Source organism: Parathielavia appendiculata (genome assembly GCF_033297405.1).
Source record: "Parathielavia appendiculata strain CBS 731.68 unplaced genomic scaffold N657scaffold_42, whole genome shotgun sequence".
Lineage (NCBI taxonomy): Eukaryota > Fungi > Ascomycota > Sordariomycetes > Sordariales > Chaetomiaceae > Parathielavia > Parathielavia appendiculata.
The window spans coordinates 24,868-42,665 of NW_026944261.1; the positions used below are offsets into that span (position 1 = coordinate 24,868).

At 56.2% G+C, this 17,798-nt stretch overlaps 8 protein-coding genes across 8 annotated transcripts; 3 read left to right on the plus strand and 5 right to left on the minus strand.

The window, feature by feature from the left end:
• Positions 1 to 263: 263 nt before the first annotated feature.
• N657DRAFT_713678 (uncharacterized protein) lies at positions 264 to 1,540 on the minus strand. Its single transcript, XM_062797454.1, has one exon. The coding sequence runs from the start codon at positions 1,255 to 1,257 to the stop codon at positions 598 to 600; it is 660 nt and encodes a 219-aa protein (XP_062642335.1). The 5' UTR covers positions 1,258 to 1,540; the 3' UTR covers positions 264 to 597.
• Positions 1,429 to 2,390, minus strand: N657DRAFT_369270 (uncharacterized protein). The gene has a single exon (XM_062787030.1). It carries the CDS (start codon positions 2,261 to 2,263, stop codon positions 1,601 to 1,603), a length of 663 nt encoding a protein of 220 aa, XP_062642336.1. The 5' UTR covers positions 2,264 to 2,390; the 3' UTR covers positions 1,429 to 1,600.
• Positions 2,391 to 2,517: 127 nt separating this feature from the next.
• Positions 2,518 to 3,659, minus strand: N657DRAFT_637922 (NAD(P)-binding protein; the record flags this gene model as incomplete). The annotated part of the gene is made up of 3 exons (XM_062791547.1): positions 2,518 to 2,580; positions 2,630 to 2,989; positions 3,048 to 3,659. 3 exons carry the CDS (start codon positions 3,657 to 3,659, stop codon positions 2,518 to 2,520), a joined length of 1,035 nt encoding a protein of 344 aa, XP_062642337.1.
• Positions 3,660 to 4,239: 580 nt separating this feature from the next.
• N657DRAFT_651118 (uncharacterized protein) lies at positions 4,240 to 6,196 on the minus strand. The gene is made up of 2 exons (XM_062794095.1): positions 5,470 to 6,196; positions 4,240 to 5,413 (listed from the first exon to the last, which is right to left on the minus strand). The coding sequence occupies exons 1-2, from the start codon at positions 5,992 to 5,994 to the stop codon at positions 4,439 to 4,441; spliced, it is 1,500 nt and encodes a 499-aa protein (XP_062642338.1). The 5' UTR covers positions 5,995 to 6,196; the 3' UTR covers positions 4,240 to 4,438.
• A 313-nt stretch (positions 6,197 to 6,509) lies between these two features.
• Positions 6,510 to 8,096, plus strand: N657DRAFT_583431 (Serine/threonine-protein kinase Rio1; the record flags this gene model as incomplete). The annotated part of the gene is made up of 1 exon (XM_062789675.1): positions 6,510 to 8,096. One exon carries the CDS (start codon positions 6,510 to 6,512, stop codon positions 8,094 to 8,096), a length of 1,587 nt encoding a protein of 528 aa, XP_062642339.1.
• A 1,269-nt stretch (positions 8,097 to 9,365) lies between these two features.
• N657DRAFT_651121 (MFS general substrate transporter) lies at positions 9,366 to 11,685 on the plus strand. Its single transcript, XM_062794096.1, has 4 exons — positions 9,366 to 9,776; positions 9,845 to 10,372; positions 10,424 to 10,511; positions 10,573 to 11,685. The coding sequence occupies exons 1-4, from the start codon at positions 9,498 to 9,500 to the stop codon at positions 11,487 to 11,489; spliced, it is 1,812 nt and encodes a 603-aa protein (XP_062642340.1). The 5' UTR covers positions 9,366 to 9,497; the 3' UTR covers positions 11,490 to 11,685.
• Positions 11,686 to 12,199: 514 nt separating this feature from the next.
• Positions 12,200 to 13,510, plus strand: N657DRAFT_685118 (uncharacterized protein; the record flags this gene model as incomplete). The annotated part of the gene is made up of 5 exons (XM_062796748.1): positions 12,200 to 12,294; positions 12,385 to 12,664; positions 12,722 to 12,817; positions 12,966 to 13,224; positions 13,314 to 13,510. 5 exons carry the CDS (start codon positions 12,200 to 12,202, stop codon positions 13,508 to 13,510), a joined length of 927 nt encoding a protein of 308 aa, XP_062642341.1.
• A 1,133-nt stretch (positions 13,511 to 14,643) lies between these two features.
• N657DRAFT_675456 (uncharacterized protein) lies at positions 14,644 to 17,546 on the minus strand (the record flags this gene model as incomplete). Its single annotated transcript, XM_062795820.1, has 8 exons — positions 14,644 to 14,913; positions 15,058 to 15,132; positions 15,181 to 15,703; positions 15,757 to 15,881; positions 15,950 to 16,453; positions 16,490 to 17,250; positions 17,327 to 17,468; positions 17,511 to 17,546. 8 exons carry the CDS (start codon positions 17,544 to 17,546, stop codon positions 14,644 to 14,646), a joined length of 2,436 nt encoding a protein of 811 aa, XP_062642342.1.
• Between the last annotated feature and the right edge of the window lie 252 nt (positions 17,547 to 17,798).

Consider the following 17,798-nt stretch of genomic DNA (forward strand, 5'->3'; position numbering starts at 1 on the left):
GCAGCCAAGATCTATAGGTTGATCATACTACTCTCTCCCGACGACGTGATGGTCAGTGTTGGAAAGCCAACAGCCACGAATGTGCCGCACCGTAGTAATTGGGTATCAAAAAGATGGGCAACCACTCAACTGATGATGATGTACCTGTCTGTGTTCTTCCAGAAGTTCCCTGCCTGTTCCTGGTCCTGAGAATCCTGGTGCCAAGCCATTGGTCACCCCTGAACTGCCCTCTCTGACCACCTGCCAAATCCAACAGTCAGCCTGCACGACGCGACACTGCCCCCTATTCGAAGAAGCTCACGAACATGAAAGAGAAGGCTATTGTTCAGTATATAATTGAGCTTTCTACACGCGCTTTCCGCCTAGGTTATGTGGTGTGGAAGATATGGCCAACCAACTGCTACGCGTACGCGACGTGCCCCCTGTCGGCAAGCTCTGGGCGCATCGATTTGTCAAAGGTCAGCCAGAGCTCCGTACGCGGTATACGCGTAGATACGATTACCATAGGGCCAAGTGCGAGGATTCACAGGTCATTGGCGAGTGGTTTACACTCGTATGGAACGTTAAGGCCAAGTACGGCATTGTGGATGACGATATCTACAACTTCGACGAGGTTGGGTTTATGATGGGCAGGATCTTCGCGGGTATGGTGGAGAGGAACACGCGTGTTTGGATCATAGACCTCTTTGATCGCGTTTGCATCATATGGAATGGGATCAAGTTGACACCGCTAACACGGCTGAGTCTGGAGTGGGAAGGGATCAGTAGAGCCGCGATTTCAGCTAGTGAGCCGTCAGCGAGCCCGGTGAGTCCAGATAGAAACGAATCGCCCACTTTATAGTCTTTCCACTCACTAGGCGGATATGGCTTCACGTACTCGCCGAAGTACTTCAGCCCAATTTTGAGAGCGGGAAAATAATCGAGGTCCATTTTTGCCCACCAGAAGGCCAGAAGCATACGAGCAGCGGCCACAAGTTCCCGGTGGTCTTCGACAAGAGCATACTTGACGAGTGACCGATCGAGCTCCCGAATTGCTAATGGTACATGGCCTTGTAGAGCTATCAAGCCGGCAACCCACATGGATATGTACAAATCTGCGTAATTATCCTCGGCCTCCCTGTATAGCACCAGGGCCTTGGTATGGTCTCCCAGGCCCCGCTCCTTGTTCACTTTAGCAATAAGGTCATCGTGGGCGCTGAGGGGCGCGTCCTCATGCGTAGAGATGGCGATTACCGTCAAGTCACCTGGGTTCTCCATCCTGGCAACAACGTCCTGCCGCTGAGATGACAAACAGGAATTTAGATCGAGACGGTGCTTTTTGAGGCATTGACGCAGCGGCCTCCCGAGCCCCCCCTTTAGATTGCCCGGTCATCGGCAGGTCCCAAGAGGCTGAGAACCGCAGCGGAAGCCTGCTAATTGGAGGCGTAGCTCAGCTGGCTCCCTCACCTTGTCTTTCTCTCTCCGAATTGCTCAGATACCGCTGCAACCCACAGAGGGCCGAGACTAAATATGACAATGGAAGCATCTCAAGACCTGTATACAGTCGTGGTCGAGCTCGTCCAAGACAAGCTCGACGGCAACCTCTGATCGGCCCCGCCCATCACCGCTGCTGAGAGTTCTGAGCGAGCCCTCTACAAGGTGCACCGAAACGTGACACTGGAATACCGCATTGTCCATCTCCCAGCAGGCAACCTTGTGTGGTAAGCCAGCTGTGCGCCTTTGCTACGAGTTCAACTTCATCGCAATTTGCCTCTCGAGAAGTTGGCGCATCGTCTCGGCTGACATCGACATCTCGTTCGACTGCGACACGCCGGCCCAGGCCCATGTCGACAACTACGCGCCTGCGTTTGTCGAGGGGCCGCCGACCGAGGTGAGGACAGATAGAGAAGAGTTGTTCAAGCCGAACGCTGGTGTCACCACTCCACCCGTTCCCGTTCAGGTAAGATTTGAGGTCGGCTTCAGCGAGAGGCTGACTTCTGTCAGTCGGCAGGGCCTGCGGCTGCAGGGGTCGGCATCCAGCTCTGACAAGCGGAGTGAGCTCTACCGTGCGCAGTGGCAGGTTCATGAGAACAAGGCCACCAAGGCAGGCATCCCGCCAATCTTCCGCGTAGCCGCGTTGGTTAGGACTAAGGACAAGGTCCCGCTGCGGTGCTTGCTGAGGCTGGAGGTCTTGAGCGGGAGGATGAGGCCGCTCGGCGTGCCGCGGAGCTCGGAGAGCCCGCTCGTCGTGGAGCCTGCCGCGACGGTTGGACGGGCACTGCATATCGAGGGATTCGAAGGCATGCAGGATCGAGATTGGGAGGAGTTACTCAGGATATCGTCTCTCGTCACAGTGAGTCTCGTCCAACCCTCCAGCGTGTTGTTGCGTACCATGCTGACGACTTGCATGCGCTACAGCTCACCGGGGAGTCGCGGCCTTGTCACACCCGTCCGCCGGAAGGGACTGCCCAAAGTGCTCCGAACTTGGAAGTTGAATCCTTGAATGCCGGGGAGTCTGCACTTGGTTGATGAAATCGGCTACTTTTCGACCTTGACAACAATCTTCCCTTTGGCCCGGCCGGTTGCAAGTTTCTCGCATGCCTAGTAAAGTTAATGGAGAGCCAAGGGTTACCCAGGGCCAGATACACACCTCGACTACCTGCTCCATAGGTAACTCAGAATCAATGACTGCCTGCTTGATGATCCCTTGCTCGACCCACGCGGCAGCCTCCCTAGCCGTCTTCCCCGATGCGCTGAGGAGAAACAGCTCGTAGCTCCGAGGTGTTCCGCCCAGAAAGCACGGCCGCAGTTTGTTCCGGACAAAGGGTATCACACCCTGTGACCAGCCCCCCACGATGTTGATGAACTTGCCGTCTGGTTTGAGGTATCTCGGAGAGTGTGCGTACAGCGGCTGCCTGCCGACGCAGTCCAGTATCGCATCAAGAGGCCGATCTCCTAACACCTCGGCCAAATACTCCTCCAACGGATCGTGCGCCTGGTAATCGATGACCTATCCCTCCGTCAGCCTTTAAAATCTCTCAATCACGCCTCCTCCTGCAGAGACTCACCTCGCCCGCTCCCAACCCCTTCACTAACCCGGCATTGGCTCCCGAACAGACAGCCACCACCTCGGCCCCAAGCCCTCTGCAGATCTGCACCAGCACGGACCCAACCCCACCAGTCGCCCCATTAACCAGCACCCTCTTGCCCTGCATCCCACCTCCAGCCATGACACTTCGCGCCATAGCAACAGCAGTCTGCCCGGCAATCCCCATCACGCCAACCGCATCCCTACCGCCCCAATTCCCAGGCACCTTTACGACCAGCGAACTCTCCACCGCAACAAACTCAGCCAGCGTCCCACATCCCTTCGCAACCTCCCACAACCCCATCGCACCACACACTTCATCACCCGCTTTCAACCCCGTCTCTGCAGGGACGGCATCACCGACCGCGACAACCTCGCCGGCGAAATCCATCCCCGGCACAGGCGCGCGCCGAAAAGGGAGCCATGGAGGCAGTGACTTCAACAAGACCAAATCTGCTGGGTTGAGGGAAACGTGTGTGATCCGGACGAGAAGGGATGTCGAGTTGTGCGGGAGGGAGGGGGCTGGGGTGGATGTGTTGAGGGTCAGGGACTCGCGGGCGGTTCCCCAGGATGTCGCAGTCCAGGACTTCATTTGTGCTGTCGTTGAGATGATCTGAGGAGGTGATTGTCCCAATTCTGTTGGTTTGTGGGTGCTGTCCAAATTGCGACAAGGCAAAAGGAGTCGGCTAGGGTGGCTCGCGTGGCGATGGGTTTCTTTTGGGCGGTTGTGTTGTGTTGTTGCTGCCAAATTCAAGCAGAGGAAAGAGATGTCGCTGTTCATTTCCTAACGAACCCAGGGACCCACCTTTTTTGTGTAACGACAAGTACACATTACAGTACCATCCAGCCCTGGCTTCATTGTTAGCGTGGCAGATAGCAGGTAAGAAGGGGAAATAAAAGTTGAAGAGGAAGGCAAGATAGCAAGGAAATGAAAGATGCAGAGTAAGAAAGGAAATGACAAAAGAGAAGAGAAAGATGAGAGAATGGTATAGAGGAAGAAGAAACGGGAGAGATGGAGCTTTGCCCAAATTGGTTGCCAACAAGCAAAGCTGGGGTTGTATTTGAAGGAGCTTGACATTATAACGTTGCTATCCGTACTCTACAAATCTTGAGCAGGGCCATGGGCATCGCATTGTCCCGGAATCAAAGGGATTAAAAAGCAAACTGGTGTCAGAACACTCAAAAGCCTGGTGATAAGATGACACAGTCACGCAGTTGTTCTTGAAGCACACTACAATACACTCCAACAGCCTGACTCCAAAAACATGACCGGGTATGCCCAAGCAAGTACTCCAAGGCCAACGCCGCCCGGCCCGTCCCTGAGGATAGCAAGAATAACGATAACAAGCAAAGGAAGACGCACCCGAGAAACTACCTGGCTGGGGCCTTGCCCTTGGCCACCGCTTTTGCCAGTGTCGGCGTGGTCAGGTCTTGTTGCGACTCCGACGGACCCTCGACCGGCACCAGCTCCCACCTCTTGAGCGGATTATTCATGCCCACCCACAGGTCCGTCGGCAGGAACTCGCCCACCTCCTGCCGAAAGTGCTCCCGTTGCTTCCTGTCAGCCTCAATCAGGATATCTACATTGTCTCTGGCCTTGCGCAGCGTGTTCTGTATCTTCTCCTCCACCGCCCTCCTCCGCTCCGCCTCAAACCGCAGGCTGTCGTATGCACTCGCATAGCCCTCGTAAAACCGCCTCAGCGCGTCCATCTCCTCGAGCCTGGCGAGAATGATGTCCTTCTCGTCGGTCCAGCGCTGCTCGAATTCGTGTTTTGCCGAAACGTAGTCGTGCAGCCGCGTTCCGAGCTCCTCCAGGACCTGGAATGCAGTCAACGTGGCCATCCACACGACCCGGATCCGATCAACCTGCTCTTTGAGTACGCCAAACTCCTGCTCCATCTGCTGCAGCGTCGCTTGGATCTCAGCTACCACCTCGTCTACCTCGGGTGCGTCCTCCATCACCACTTGTACGATCTCGGCGAGCTCCTGCGGATCCATCGGCTCCAGATCGGGGAGGTGTGACTCCTGCTCGGTAATGACCCCCGAGATGGACACCGGATCGCCGTCGTTGGTTGCTTCGGCGGCGCGGCGGCGAGCGAGGGCAGCGCCTCCTTCGGTCGCTCGAACGGCTTTGACGCACATGTCGAAGTGGTTGTTGAGGGAAGAGAGGTGCTGCGCCATGGCGTGGGATCGCTCAGCTAGGGAATCCAGGAGGCGAGGGATCGGCTGGTACGCGGCGGAGGACGACGGGGAGTTTGGGGAAGGCGCGGAGGTCAAAGCTTTGTTGAGCAGGCGGATGTCGTCGTCGAAGCGGAGCAGATCGCCATCAAAGGATGTTTGCGCGGCCTGGGAAAAAGAGAGTAAGACAGAGTTGGGTGGGAGTGGTTTTGGCGGTAGATCACCTGCAAATCTGCGATGCTGCCCTTCAGAGCATTCCGTATCCCCTCTACACTGTCCTCGTCGATAAAGTCCATCAAACTTTTCTCCTCTTCTCCCGGCGGCCGGAATACCCTGTCAACAGTCGTCTCCCGCAGCATCCGCATCGTCTGCTCAAGCTTGTCGTTTTCGACATCCAGGGTGCGAATGAGTTGCTTGAAATCGCGCTGGCCTTTGTCGTACGAGCGCCCGACGACTGCCCGGAGCCGGCGCAGGACCAAAGCCTCCTCATCAATCAACCGGCGCAAGAAACCAGTCTGTGCGCCAAGGATGACCGACTCCTCCTGCATTCCGCGGGCGTGGGTTAACAAGTCGTTGGCCCGTAGGACCAACGCCATCGACGAGAGCGACTGCTTGGCTGCCAGAAGGTGCCTGACCAGCACCTCGACGGGCACATGGTCGGTCACGAAGTGGGGGGAGGCGGGGTCATGGTAAGAGCTCGACCGGGAACGAGGCTGGGCGGCTGAGGCTGGCCTGGAGGTGGTGGCCATGGTGATGGGGGGGGCAGGGAGGAGAGTTCGTGGAATTGAACATGAGATCTGGAGACGGAAAAGAATTGATAGGGGCGCGACACAAGACAAGATAGAGGTTACATTATGTTGCGCACTACCTAGGTAAGAGTTGGCCGAGCGTGATGTGGAAAGATTGGAAGTCGAAGACGTGCCAATGCTCTGAAGCCTTGCATGAGCTGAGGCTCCTCCCAGACCTGGCTCCACATCCCACCGTCGGCTCGATGGGGAGCTTTGGCCACAAGCCAAGCCGGCGAGGACGGGCAGTCCGGGCTGGAACCCCGCGATCCGATAAGATATGTAAGGCAACGCCCCGCCAAAAACTCATCGCAGACCTGATTGATGAGCCTCGGCGTCATTTTGTGGCAACTCAAAAGCCGTGTTGTGCTTTTGAGCTGGATTTTTCAGTAAGGCTCTGTCCTGCCTTATTGCGCCAAACGGAACGACGATCTGGACAGTTGTGCTCTGAATCCGAATTCTACGACTGCGTCAGCAAGATGGCGTCGCAACAAATAGAACCTGCCCTCGACGGGACAGCGCCCCTCGGCGATAACTCCGTCTACCACGAGGAGGATGACAACGACCTCGACGACGTCTTCAATTCTGCCGACGAGCTAGATGATGACTTACTAGACGACCCTTTTTCTGATCTCACCAAGTCGTACAACCGCCAGCGCCTACTCCATGGCGCCGCCCAGTCAGGCGCTCCAGTACCCGCTTCCAACGCCCAAAAGCCGATAGCGAACACCTTTGCCAGTATCGACGACCAAGTCGCCGAGCTGTCCAGACACGCCGCCAAGATCCGTCTCGACAATGTCAAACAGAATCAGGAGCGTGAGAAGGACAAGGCCGACCGTGCCACCGCCGAGTTGGTGCTCGACCAGCGCACCCGCATGATCCTGCTGCAGATGATCAATCGCGGCGTCGTCAGCGAGGTGCACGGCGCCATAAGCACCGGCAAGGAAGCCAACGTCTACGGCGCCGTGCTGTACCCCGACAATGGCGGCGAGCCGATCCAGCGCGCTATCAAAATCTACAAGACAGCTATTCTGGTCTTCAAGGATCGAGAGCGATACATCACAGGCGAGCACCGCTTCAAAGGCGGTGTAGACAAGGGCAACAACCGTAAAATGGTCAAGCTCTGGGCAGAGAAGGAGTTCCGCAACTTGCGCAGGTTACACGCCGCGGGCATCGCCTGCCCCGAGCCGCTCATGCTCAAGTTGCACGTGTTGGTCATGGGCTTCCTGGGCGACAAGAGGGGCTATGCCTATCCACGGTTGCGGGATGCTCGACTTACGGGTGATGATATGGATGACCAGTGGCGAAGTCTTTACATCCAGCTCCTCGGTATCATGCGCCGTCTGTACCAAGTATGCAGCCTGGTGCATGCCGATTTGAGCGAGTACAATATTCTCTACAACGACAAGAAGCTCTACATCATTGACGTCTCCCAGTCCGTCGAGCACGACCACCCCCGGGCTCTCGAGTTCCTGCGCATGGATATCAAGAATGTGGGCGACTTCTTCCGGCGCCAGGGCGTCGACATCCTGCAAGACCGGACCATCTTCAACTTCATCACGGCGCCCGAGGGTCCTGTCGACGAGCCAGAACTGTCAAAGGCCATCGAGCACCTGTACGAGATCCGCCCGGCGGTTGCAGACACAGACGAGGCTGCCGCTGAGCTCGAAATTGATAACGAGGTTTTCCGCAACCAGTACATCCCACAGACGTTGGACGAGGTGTACGACATTGAGAAGGAGGCCGACAAGAAGGTGGATAACCTGATCTACAAGCACATGCTGGCGGATCAGGTCGTTGTCAAGAAGGAGGACGGCGAAGAAGAGGCCGAGGGCTCGGATGAGGGCTCCGATGACGGCGCTGCCTTGAGTGGTCACGAGAGCGGTGAGGACGATGAGAGTCGGTTTGAGAAAGGCCGGCCAAGAGGCAAGAAGCATGAAGACAAGGACGAAAAGAAGTTGCACAAGCAGGCCGTTAAAGAGGCGAAGCGCGAGAAGAGGAAGGAAAAGATTCCCAAGGCGGTCAAGAAACGGCTGGTGGCAACCACGACAAGGAGGAAGAAATAGGAGGAAATCGGTTCCCGATTTCAACAAAATTACGGCGATTTTCAGCCAGCAACCTCAGCCAGATACACTGTCAACGTGGAGTTGTTGTCAGGAAATGAACGGCAGGGCAGCGACCGGATGATGAAAGCTGATCACTGCTCCAGAGGCTCTTGGCTTGCGACGCGTTTTGCCTCACAGCATTAACCTCCGGCCATAGCCTCTGGAGGGCAGGTCTGAGTGAGCAAAAGACGTTGCTGTGACGACCAAAGAGAGCACTGACGGTTCGCTGCCTGGTCATCAACATGTACCCGATCTACTTCTATTTCGAAACATGGAGGTGGTATTAGAGACCTCTCCTCGGCTAATCATGCGACGCATCGGCCCGCCTCCAGCCAAAGTCTGTCCGGAACCGAGCTAGGGTATGATGATACCTGGTCTTAATTGGCTTGACCTGTGCCGCCTGTTTTTTCTCTTTCACTCTCCATCTTTTGTTCTTACTCTTTGAGAAACACGATCGACCTCTGTTGTCCCATTCATCGATTGTAGCTTGACGGAGACTATGACAGGCCGTTGGCACCAAAGGCCAGGATTCTTACACAGAGTTTCTCGGAGCGGTACCAGCTTTATGGATAGCTGTATCACAGAGGCAGCCACGTTTTATGGAATGCCCTATTGGGACTGAGCCAGAGTGCCTGTCACTCAACATTTGTCCGGAGTATATGCAACGCTGTCAGGTAGGATGGCAACACCAGGCTCGGATCCGACCCTCAACGGCTGAAGGTTGCACAAGCATAAGTTTCAAGCCTCGAGCTCCGCCGCCAGCAAGTCGGACACTCGAGATACTAATTATGAGTTGTGTTCTGGCAAATCCAATGGAGCCAAAGATTCAAGTGAAGGATCCATACTGATGGGGCATGCCGTGAGCCGTGGCCCGTGGAAGATCCGTGGACCTCACTGAAAGGCCGATAGCGTGCTTGTCGAAACAAGCAGTGACAACGAGCTCCTTATTGACTCATATCGTTAACGATCTGAATGCCTTCCTGTTTGCATGCGTGAAGATTGACAAGCACGCCCTTCCGTCGAATCCTTCCCGGTCCTCCCGTAGGGTTCACTACCCTCTTTGGCTAGCTGTCCCATAAGGTAAGCTCCTACTTTAGGTAATTCCCAGCAGGCAGGTGGATTTACCGTGCTATCTCCGAGCCGGCAATGTCGGCACCGCGAGCTAACGTGTCAGTACAAACAGCCAGTCCTCGTGGGTCCCAATGCGACGCTTCGTGCTGCAGGCCATTCCCGGCAGGTGCCCGGTAGAAAATCCCCAACATTCGCTGCGCTTGGCCTTCTCTTGGCTGCAATGGTCGCGACCTCGGCTCTGGCACTCAACATGCCGACAAGACCCTGAGAGCTGCCTCAGCTTAATTCAACATGGCCGATGAAACCGAAAAGGACAAACGACACAGCCAAGAGCTGGACGGCAACAAGGTTGATAATGATGCCGAGAAACATGAGCAGTCGCTCCTGGACTCGAGTTCAACAGCGGGATCGCTTGATGCCGTGAAAGCGGAAAAAGAAAAGACATCGAAAGCTCAAGACCACCCGGGCCCCAGGCCGATCCATCATGACGACCTTGGGTCCCCTGATATCGACCACGACGAAGCCGAGGGCGCCGTCTCAGGCCAGGAGCTTGACGTTGAGCTTGCCCAAGTGAGTTCCAGACTCTGACCCTTCGAGTCGTCAATAAGGTATCAACCAATCACTAACACCATCCCGAGCAACATGACAACACCGAGCTCAACCGCATCAGCACGCGCACAAGCACCCGGTCGCGCCTGTCGCGCATCATCTCGCGCAAGCGCACCCGCGAGCGCATCCCCCGGGCGCCGATCCCCGTGTCCAACTTGGACGAAGGCATCGTCGGGTGGGAGTCGCAGGACGACCCGGCCATGCCGCTCAACTTCCCCGCGCGCAAGAAATGGCTCATCGTTGGCTTGCTTTCGGCCATCACCCTGCTGACGCCCTTCGCCTCGTCCATCCTGGCCCCCGGAATCTCGGGCATCAACCGCGAGTTCGGCAACACGAACCAGGTGGTCGGAACCATGACCGTCAGCGTCTACTTGCTGGGTTATGTCATTGGGCCGCTGTTTCTGGCTCCGCTGAGCGAGCTGTACGGGAGAAGGCCGGTGCTGAGTGCGGCGAATGCCTTCTTTTGCGTGTGGCAGATTGGGTGCGCGCTAGCGCCTTCGATCGAGTCGCTGATTGTCTTCCGCTTCTTCAGCGGCATTGGCGGTGCCGGGTGCTTGGTGAGTTCTGCAACAGAGACGACAGGAGAAAGCTAGGACTGACCAAGGCAGACTCTTGGCGCGGGCGTCATCTCGGATGTCTTTCGTGTTGATGAAAGGGGGTTTGCTATTGGCATCTACACCCTTGGGCCGCTGCTTGGTAAACAATCTATCTCATCCTTTCCCATATTCAAAGAACAGTACTGATGCAGCTCGTCCAGGACCCACGATCGGCCCTGTCCTGGGAAGCTGGCTCACTCAGACCATCGGTTGGCGCTGGGACTTCTGGATCGTGTTCATCGTCGCCGTCGTCATCGTCGGCCTGACCGAGATCTTCAACTCCGAGACCAACCCGCGCATCCTCATGCAGCGCAAGGTCAAACGCCTTCAGAAAGAGCTCAACCGTCCCGACTTGCGCAGCTGCTACGACGCCCCCGGCGCCGACAAGCTCAGCCCCAGCCGCATCCTACTCAACGGCCTCACCCGCCCGACCAAGATGCTCTTCCTGTCGCCGCTCGTCTTCTTCGTCTCGCTCTACATCGCCTTCACCTACGGCACGCTCTACCTCCTCTTCACCACCATTCCCGTCGTCTTCCAGCAGACGTACGGCTGGAGCGTCGGTATCACGGGCCTCGTCTACATCTGCCTCGGCATCGGCAACATGGCCGGCTGGGCCGTCATCACCTACACCTCGGACCGGGGCGTCGTGAAGCGGACCAAGGCCAACAACGGCGTCTTCGAGCCCGAGATGCGTCTGCCGCTGAGCATCTACTTTAGTCTCTTTTTACCACCCACCTTTTTCTGGTACGGCTGGTCGACCTACTACCACACGCACTGGATCGTGCCCGTGCTCGGCCTGTTTCCCTTCTCCTTTGGCATCATCGGGCTGTTCCTGCCGCTGACGACGTACCTGGTCGACTGCTACCCCATCTATGCCGCCTCGGCCATCGCCGCCAACACCGTCTTCCGCAGCCTGGCGGGCATGTTGCTGCCCTTGGCCGGCCCAGACATGTACCAGAACCTGGGATTGGGGTGGGGGAATTCCTTGCTGGGCTTCATCTGCGTCGTCATGATTCCTGTGCCGCTGTTGCTGTACACCTACGGCAAGAAGCTGAGGAAGATGGGTTTGCAACTCTAGGCTGAGTGCTCACCTGAAGGGGGAAATGACAGAATACGAAAAGCGGATATCAGCATGAGACATGGCGCATCTGGCAAAGAGGCAAAGGGACACAACGGGACCTCATGTATACAAGCAGCGCATTGTAAATATAACATACGGGAAGGATCACGGTAGTTTGGCCCAATTATATCAGCAGTTTCATGTAGTGGCCCCGATACCTTTGAGCCTCGATCCACAAACTCGCTGTTTAACTGATGATTAGGTAGGCACCTTTCTGTGAGGCAGTTCCACCTCCCGTCGACTCGGGTTATCAGCTGCTCACATCTGGTCAGCGCTCTCAGCAGTGGGCTAAATTTGGAAACAATAACCCGCGCCAATGAGGACAGAACCACACACTCATATAGGTTTGTGTTAGTTTGTAATCAAATCAAGGCCGTCCTTCTCAAGATTGGCCACAAGCCTCCCTTCCTTCCTGCTTCCATGCTTGCTCCTGAGGATGGGTCGTACCCTCCCAACTCTAGTGGTGTGACACAGACAGATGCAGCTCATTGTGTGGATTCCCCGCCTGCTTGATTTCATTTGCCTGCCCATCAACGTGCCAACCACGACTTGGACTGGACATGAAACCACCACCACTTACAGCATTCTTGTTTCTGCATGGGTCAAGGTAAGCTATATACCACCATCCTTTCCTTTGACACGGTCACAAACAACACAAGTGGCAAAAGATGGCCCTCTCCGAGATCTGGCGCTGTCTCCCTGGCGATCTGGCAGAGAATATCCTCTCCCAGCTCGTCGACACCTACTTCCACCGCGACCCGGCGTACACCTGAACGCACCTGCGCCATTCATCGGCCCACAAAAAGCGCGTCATCGAGCACCGTTTCCGACAGTTCTGGCTCCCGAAGCTGAGCATCACCCTCTACGCCGGCGCCGCCCACAAATTCGAATATGCCTTGATGGGCGACGACGAGTCCGAGGCAGGGACATCGGCCGACCCGGAACTTGAATCCGGTCACAGTGACGCTGTGGCCGCTTTTGCCGTCCAGCTGCACATCCACCACCCCCTCGTCAGGGTCAAACAGGAGTCCAAGCCCGGCAAGTTGACGCAGAAGTATACGCGGGAAGCCCGGGCGTCGTACGATCGGCGACACACAGGAATATCACGGTGCGGCTTGGGGAAGGCTATCTCAGTGGGGGGATGCTGAGGCGGATACATTCTCAACGATACCGACCTGCCGGGTTTGCAGGTTCTGGCCAAAGGAAAGATCCGGTTTCGTTGGAAGGATGCTGTGAATGAGCTGCTCCGCGAGGAGATGTACATGCGCGAAGTGGGGGACGAGATGGTTTGTCTCCCCTCTTGGCGTCCGTCACAGCGGGAGATCAGTTCACAGAGAATCTAACCGACTTCCTCAGTTTGTAGACGCTTGCAACGAGTGACGTTGTAACGACACCCATCCTCGATTTCCTCTTCCTTCTCTAACTGGACTTCAGCCCTTGACCTTGACCATTCAAGTCGAGATTTGGCGGTGCCATATCCAGTTCGCCCGCTGCGTCGCCGTCCTCCTACACCGCGCGGCCAAGTCTAAGGCATCCCCCCGACTGATAGACGTTCGGTTCTCAGCATACTCTGCAAACCTGCACAAGCAGCAGCCGGATCCCGAGAGCGTCGAGGTGGTCAAGAATCAGGTGTGCTGTGCCCTCTGCTCGCGCAACCAATATCCGGACATCTTTGAGATTGTCCTCACCGGGAGTCGGTCGTGCCGCGCTTTGAGGTATTTCAGCGCTGGCTGGATCAGCAGCAGCAGGGAGAGGAGGACTAAAATGTCACCCTTCAAACAGTCCTGGAGCTGTTTCGTGACGAGTACGCCTTGTCGTGCGAGCTTCAAATGACAGATCTAGAGGAGGGCTGGGGAGGACTATGGGAGGATATACGGCGCTTCTGGAATGCGACAAAACAAGCTCTCGTCAACCGGGCCGACGTGATGCAGGGTCTCTCGTTGGGCCATGGAAACATCAAGTGGGCGCTCCCCCCTTAGTGAGGACCGAAGGGCTGGTCGGATCGTGTTTGGATACAATGATGGACGGGTATTGGTAGCTTAAGCTAGTATCAGATCCGAAAGGGAAATTGAGCATTGCTTTGACAGCGACCGGCAAAGCAAACCCTCCTGACACCCACGATGTTCTATCACCGCAGGGGGAGCCATCCGACAGACACCATTCCTCCCACGACCAGCACGTCAAGAGGCTGCAATACACAAGAGGCGATCTTTTTCGGATTGTACCCCCCCCCCTCTCCTCCCCCGACATCCCGGACCGTAGCCGCCACCCACACCACCATACCCAACCCCCAACCCCGACTTGTCTAAGCCCTGGTTTGTTCGTTAGCGTAATATATATAGTGGATACTAGACATACAGTAAAATGGGACAAAGAAAGTAAAGAATACAAGAAAGCAAGGAGGGGAGAAAAACACAAGAATATAAACAGACAAAAAGGTAAGAAGAGGAAAAAGAGAAGGTTAAAGATAGAAAGGAAGGAGAAGAGGAGATAAAGAGGAAGAGAAAAGAAAGGAAAACTAACGTTATAATAAGATTGAATTAAAGGAAGATAACGTTACGAAAAGAGAGGGTAAAGATAGAGAGGAAGAGGAAGATAAAGTTAAAGAGGAAGAAATAAAAAGTTAAAGTGAAAGAAGATGAGGTAACTATACTCTCTAATGATCTACCACGTAAGTTCCACGCTAACAAACTCCATTCCCACCCACCTGAACCACCACACCGCCCCTTCAGGATCTGACGCGCTCCCACCTCAACGAAACACCCGCCACCACAACCGGCAGCACACTCAACCAGCTTCCCGAGCCCCGCGAACTGCGGCGGTATCCTGACATTCACAAGCGCCCCAGAAGCAAGCAAGACCGCCAGCAAGTTGTACAGAAAACTCCACGCAAAATTGAACATGATGCGCCGTACCGTCTTTCTACTCAACTCCATAACTGTCGGAATTCTGGCCAAGTCGGACCGCATGAGAACAATATCGGCGGCTGATTTGGATACCTCGCCTACTGCGGACGGGGCTGAGCTTGGAGAGTCGGATGGCGGGCTCATGGCGATGCAAACGGTCGCGGCGGCGAGGGCCGGGGCGTCGTTGGCCCCGTTGCCACAGAAGATTACCCAGGGCGTTTGACTTCGCGGGCGCTGGGGCTAGTGGAGAGCAAGTCTTGGATGTAGGACTGTTTGTTGGCTGGTGTGCAGCGGGAGCGGACTCGTGACGGCAGGATATTGAGGTGGTCCGGTACACGGCGGACGGCGCCGTCGTCGTCGCCCGAGAGGACGTGGACTACAATGTTGCGGCCGTGGAGGGCTTGGATGGTGGTGAGGGCGTCCTGGCGAAGGGAGTCCTGCAGGCCGAAGATGGCGGCGAGAGTGTCGTTGATGGTCTAGCAAAAGACTGTGTGGCCCTGCGAAAGGAGTGGTTTAAGTTTTAGGTCGGAAGAGAGGCCGAGCCAGCGGGAGTTGCCTGCGCGCAGAACGAGGCCTGAAGCGGTGGTCCCCTCGACTCCTTTACCGAGCAATGCTTTGACCCCGATGACTTCGGCCACTGAGACATCCTTCCAGTTCGACTTGAGATGCGCGCGAACCGCAACAGACACCGGATGCTTGATGTTGTCAATCAATTTCAGGAGCATCTTAGCCGAATCACTTACGCTGTCTCCATTTACATACTGCTCGGCTACAACAGACATCCTCCCTTCAGTCAAGGTGCCGGTTTTGTCAAGGACAACATGGCTTGCCCGATACGCAACCTCCATGCTCTCAGCGGACTTGAAGATGACGCTGTGTTCGGCGGCGACGCCCGTGGCGATGACAACGACCATAGGCACTGCGAGGCCGATGGCACAAGGGCAGGAGACAATGAGCACCGCGATGGCATAAGTAATGGCTTGGATAGTCGCTTCAGCTCCTGATTGGTGGGGGCCGGCAACACCAACAGCGATCCAAGCGACAAGCGTGACGACCATCAATTCAACGGCGACCGGGACGTAATAGCTCGCCACGCGGTCGGCGATGTGCTGCAACTTTGGCTTGGATAGCCTCGCCTGGTCGACAATGCCTGCAATCATATCAATGGTGTTGGCGCCTGGGAGGCGGATGACCCGAGCTGTAAGAGTTCCTGATCCGTTGACGGCCCCTGCGATGAAAGCAGACCCAACGTGCTTCTCGACGGGCCTTGATTGCCCAGTAACTATGGATTCATCGACCTCGGAGGATCCAGCCATCACCGTACCATCGGTTGGGAGCCTCGACTTTGGCACGACACGGAATACGTCACCATACTGAAGCAGGCGAGGTCGTCGATCTCTCGGTCACTGCCACTAGTTTTGTCGATGAGAATTGCAGTGGCCGGCTGCAAGGAATGGATAGATATGGATTCGACGGCTTTTTGTCGCGCCAGGGCATGATACAGTGGCCAACCATGACCAGCGTAACAAGAAGTGTGCTGGCTTCAAAGAAGCTCCCTGTCGACAAAGGCTGCTCAGAGACAAAGTAGTCAAAGGACACGACACAGAATACATAGGCGGCGCTGGTGCTGAGGACGATGATGAGGTCCATCTCAATGACGCGCGAGAACACTAGAGCCTTGAGCGCCTTAGGGTAGAACGGCCCCGCAACCACGACCTGGATGACGGTGACTAGGGCAAGAGACGCGAAGCTGTAGGCCATCTCATGCTCAGGCAGTGGCGCCCAGGCCAGAACCAGGACCGGTATGGTCAGGGCGATGGAAAGCACCGTCATGTAACCCATGTGTCGCACGTGCTTGTTGCCCGCTGCGATTGTGGGATCGGGGCCGAGAGGTGCAAGTTCTAGCGGATCGCCCCAGCCGCCTTCAAGCAGGTCCCTCGCCCCGGCAAGTTCGGGGTCGTGGGCGACGCGCACAGTCTGCTTGTCTACAGCCACGACATCTGTGACGCCCTTCGGCTATTGTTTCATCAGAAGGTCGGCTGTGTCATCCACCAGGATGTCGACAGTGGACGGATGCTGGCCCACACTCTCGCACTTGAACTCGGTCGTCCTCTCCAAGTGCTTGAGCACCTCAGTTAGGGAACCGCTGCCGAAGTCGAGATCAAACTCTGCCCGCGTAAGCACCAGGCTAGTCTTGAGGTTCTTGACAGACGGCAGAGTGCTGAGCACGCGTTGCAGCTTGGTCTCGCAGCCGGTGCATGTCACGCCGGAGACACTGAGGATGACGTGCTCCCGTCCGCAAAGCCCCTTCTCGACATCAGCAGAAGCGATAGCGTGATCCTTGGAAATACTGCCGCTGGGTTTGCAACATGTCTCGTCTGTATGTTTCACAGGGGCTGGCTTGTCCCCGACCGATGGGGCCTTGCCGCCACAGCACCCTTTTGAGCAAGGGTCGCGCGTCGCGGCCGGTTGTCGTCTCCCGCATGAACCGGCAGAGCAGCAGTCATCGGATGCGTCTGAGTCTGCAATGGAGTTGGAGCGGCTGGAGCGGCTGGAGCGGGGGTGGCATTGGCCATTGGCTTGGGATGGAGAGGAATAGCATGATGCTGGGGGAGCTACCGCAGGTCGCAGACGGCGCGATGGGCGCTTCAGACTGTGGCGGCGCTCAACATAGGATCGCCCCTTGGGGAGACAGCAGGAATCCTCTCCAAGGGCGAGCAGTGCGCGGCAGATGCAGCCGAGAGCTTCCAGAGTGGCTCCGTAAGCGTCGCGAGTCTTGCGCGAATGGTAGCCGCATGGCTCCTCTTGGTCAGCTTCAATGCAGGAGGGATTTGAAAAAAAATATTAGCCCAGAGACATAAGCGACGTGTGAAGGGAATCAATACCTACCACTGGAGGCGTCTCTATGTTCTATTGAGCAGTATTTCTTGTCCTCGCATGCCCGCAATGCCAGACGGTCGACACAAGTCAAGTCGCAGCACGAAGCTGGCTTGCCCTCGCAGCATGGCGGCAGATTTGATTTCTCGTCGTTCTTCCGAGGAGCAACACAGCATCCGTCTGCGCTGTCACTCACCGGCGAGTCATTGGCCGGGCTGGAGAGACGAAGCATCGCGGTTTACATGGCCATTATCCGGACTGTCGCTTTTGATTTGACTCTCGTCATGATCCGTATGTGCGCTGGGTGTGGCAACCGATGCCGGGTCCTGCTTGGCCTTGCAGCATCCTGCACTGCACGCCATTCCGTGTCGGGCAGATTGTAATAAGACCCCAATACTGAGTCGAGAGGCGAAGTCACTAGGAGGTCCGAACCCTTTGTTCGCTTCTCGGCTTGCCAGCGGGCAATGAGGACTGAAAAACTTGG